Source organism: Phaseolus vulgaris, chromosome 3 (assembly GCF_051622355.1).
Source record: "Phaseolus vulgaris cultivar YP4 chromosome 3, ASM5162235v1, whole genome shotgun sequence".
Lineage (NCBI taxonomy): Eukaryota > Viridiplantae > Streptophyta > Magnoliopsida > Fabales > Fabaceae > Phaseolus > Phaseolus vulgaris.
This window is the reverse complement of record NC_143500.1, coordinates 25,983,055-25,985,505: the sequence shown is the minus strand read 5'-3', so window position 1 is coordinate 25,985,505 and position 2,451 is coordinate 25,983,055. Positions and strand designations below refer to the sequence as shown.

Genomic DNA, 2,451 nt, shown 5'->3' with positions numbered 1-2,451 from the left:
TGGTAGTTGGTGAAGCTAATTTGGGGGAAAACCTGGTCCTAATGAAACTCACCTCTTTGGCTACTAAGACCCTCCACCTATAATGCGTACAACAAGACCATAAATTTAAAACCTACGAAGCAAAGTTACTATTACCCATGATAAACATGACATGTGTCTCCATGAATTTAGACATAAGCACATTAAATAATCTTACCAAGAGAAGTAATTATTCGGGTCCTATAAACCTTGCACAAGAAACAAAAGGTGAGTACATCTATGAAAGGACAAAAAAATTAATAGAGAGAAATGCAGAATAAGATTGGTAAGCAGTGAAAAGAAATGAGACATGGCATGCTAATTTGATTTATGTTTAGATTGATTTATGTGAAAAATAAGAATGATGTGTGTGAGGTGAGGGGAGGGGAAAAGAAAAGAAGTGTGTTCTTCTTGTGTCACTGTCACATTATACTTTGGTAGCCATTCTAGCCTCCTTACTTTGCTCCCCAAACGGAGAGTACACAACTCTGCTACACTCTTGGCATTTTCCCTTCCCTTTTTCATTTCATTTCATCTTTTAACCTCCACTCTCATTTTCCCTTCTTTTCCAATTCCTTCACTTCACCACACTCTCTCACACTCACTCACTCACTCACACCTCTAATGGATGCAAAATCTCCCCAAGCTGTTGTACCCTCAGCCTCAGAGCCATTGATGTATCAGGTTAGTCTCTAAAACAAAACAACAACAAAAAGGCATTTTTTTGTTTCTCCCTTCAAAATCTTCTGCTTAAGTTGCTTTCTTCTCTGTCTCTCAGACTTGGTTCTTGAAAGTTTCCATCCACTGTGAAGGTTGCAGGAGGAAAGTGAAGAAGGTTTTACAGAGCATTGATGGTAACACAAAAAATTTCCCTTCTTTCTCTCTCTGCTCTGCGCATTCTTCACCAGCAAACCACTTCTTCTACCTACCCTCTTTATGTACACCTTTTTTTTATTGTCTTAGTAAATTTTCCTCATGCATGGACAGATTCCGAATCTCAAATTTCACTGTGCAAACAAAAATTGTCATTTTCCGTTGGCTTCAACTCAACCATTTACTATTAACGTATTTTCACTGTGCACTATTTTTAGGTGCTTATGGTGACAGAATTTTCAATTTCGGGTTATTTCACAGGTGTTTTCACCACAACGGTTGACGCGCAGCAGCAGAAAGTGACGGTCACTGGAAGCGTCGGCGTTGAGACCCTCATAAGGAAACTGGCGAAAGCCGGAAAACACGCCGAGATTTGGCCGGAAGACAAACAGCAACAGCAGCAGAAGGGAAATAACTCCGGCAAAGACAAGCAGCAGCAGCAGAAGAAGAAGAAAAACGAACAAGGAGAAGAATCCGAAAGCAAGAACAATGAGTCTACAACAAGAAATGCAGAGATTACCAGTAGCACTACCAACTCCAGCAAAAAAAAGGTGAACGAAAAGAGTGGCGAGAGAGGCAACGCGAAAAGCAAGAGCAGCGGCGGCGGAGAAAATGATTCAGCGGAAGCGGAGAACAAGGGTGGTAAAAGTGAGGGAGGTGGGAAGAAAAAGAAGAAGAAAGAGATGGAGAAAAGTGAGAGTGGTGGGAGTTCAGGATGTAACGGTGGAGGTGCGCACAGTGGATCCCCTGGGCAGGTGAATCTGAGCCCTACACGTCAGCAATCATACCTGTATCCTGAAACTTACTGTTATCCCCCGCTTGTGTATCTGGCAACTCACAACAGGTTATGTCCCATGGGAACAATGGGTGGTCCTTCCTACTATGTCTCACCACTCCCCTACATGTGTGCAGGCATCGACCACGACCCTTATCGCCTTCAATCTACGCCCTTCGTTCCCTTCGAGATCTTCAGCGATGACAATGCCAACGCCTGTTCTGTCATGTGAGAACCAAAATACTACCTTTTTTCTTTCTTTTATGCTTCCATAACACCTCTTGTTTTCCTATGCTCTGCTATGCTATGCTATGGTACGCTAGTTTTGTATTTTTTGAGGCAAAATCGATGGAGCTTTCTGCTGTTCTTGGATTTTCTGGGGGCTAAATCCTTTTGCATTCACTATATATATACCTTGTTGCCCAACTTTAGCTTATTTTCATTTTGTTGGACCAAACTGTAAATAATGTTCTATTATGGACCCTTTCCTTTCCATATTCATCTGTTACTATTATATATGCAATTTGCGAAGAAACGGGGTGATAGGATTAGATGGGAAGCATGTCAATGTCACGTCCAAAGGGCATTTCGTGAAGACTGGACTGTGGCTATTCAGGCAAAGCAGAGAGCCAAGGCCACAATGGAATGAAGCTACACATAAGAATCTTTTTCACGCTAGCAGGTGTACTTTACCAGTACAATACAACTATTTAAACCAAATCATAATTTATCAAAAAAATCACTCACTTCAACATAATACTTCCATGCTAAACTCCTATTTCAAT

General features: G+C 41.4%; 1 protein-coding gene across 1 annotated transcript; it reads left to right on the top strand.

Annotated features, from left to right (window-relative positions):
- The first annotated feature begins 250 nt into the window (after window positions 1-250).
- Window positions 251-2,038, top strand: LOC137806889 (uncharacterized). The gene is made up of 3 exons (XM_068607254.1): window positions 251-702; window positions 797-872; window positions 1,153-2,038. The coding sequence occupies exons 1-3, from the start codon at window positions 643-645 to the stop codon at window positions 1,896-1,898; spliced, it is 882 nt and encodes a 293-aa protein (XP_068463355.1). The 5' UTR covers window positions 251-642; the 3' UTR covers window positions 1,899-2,038.
- The last annotated feature ends 413 nt before the right edge of the window (window positions 2,039-2,451 follow it).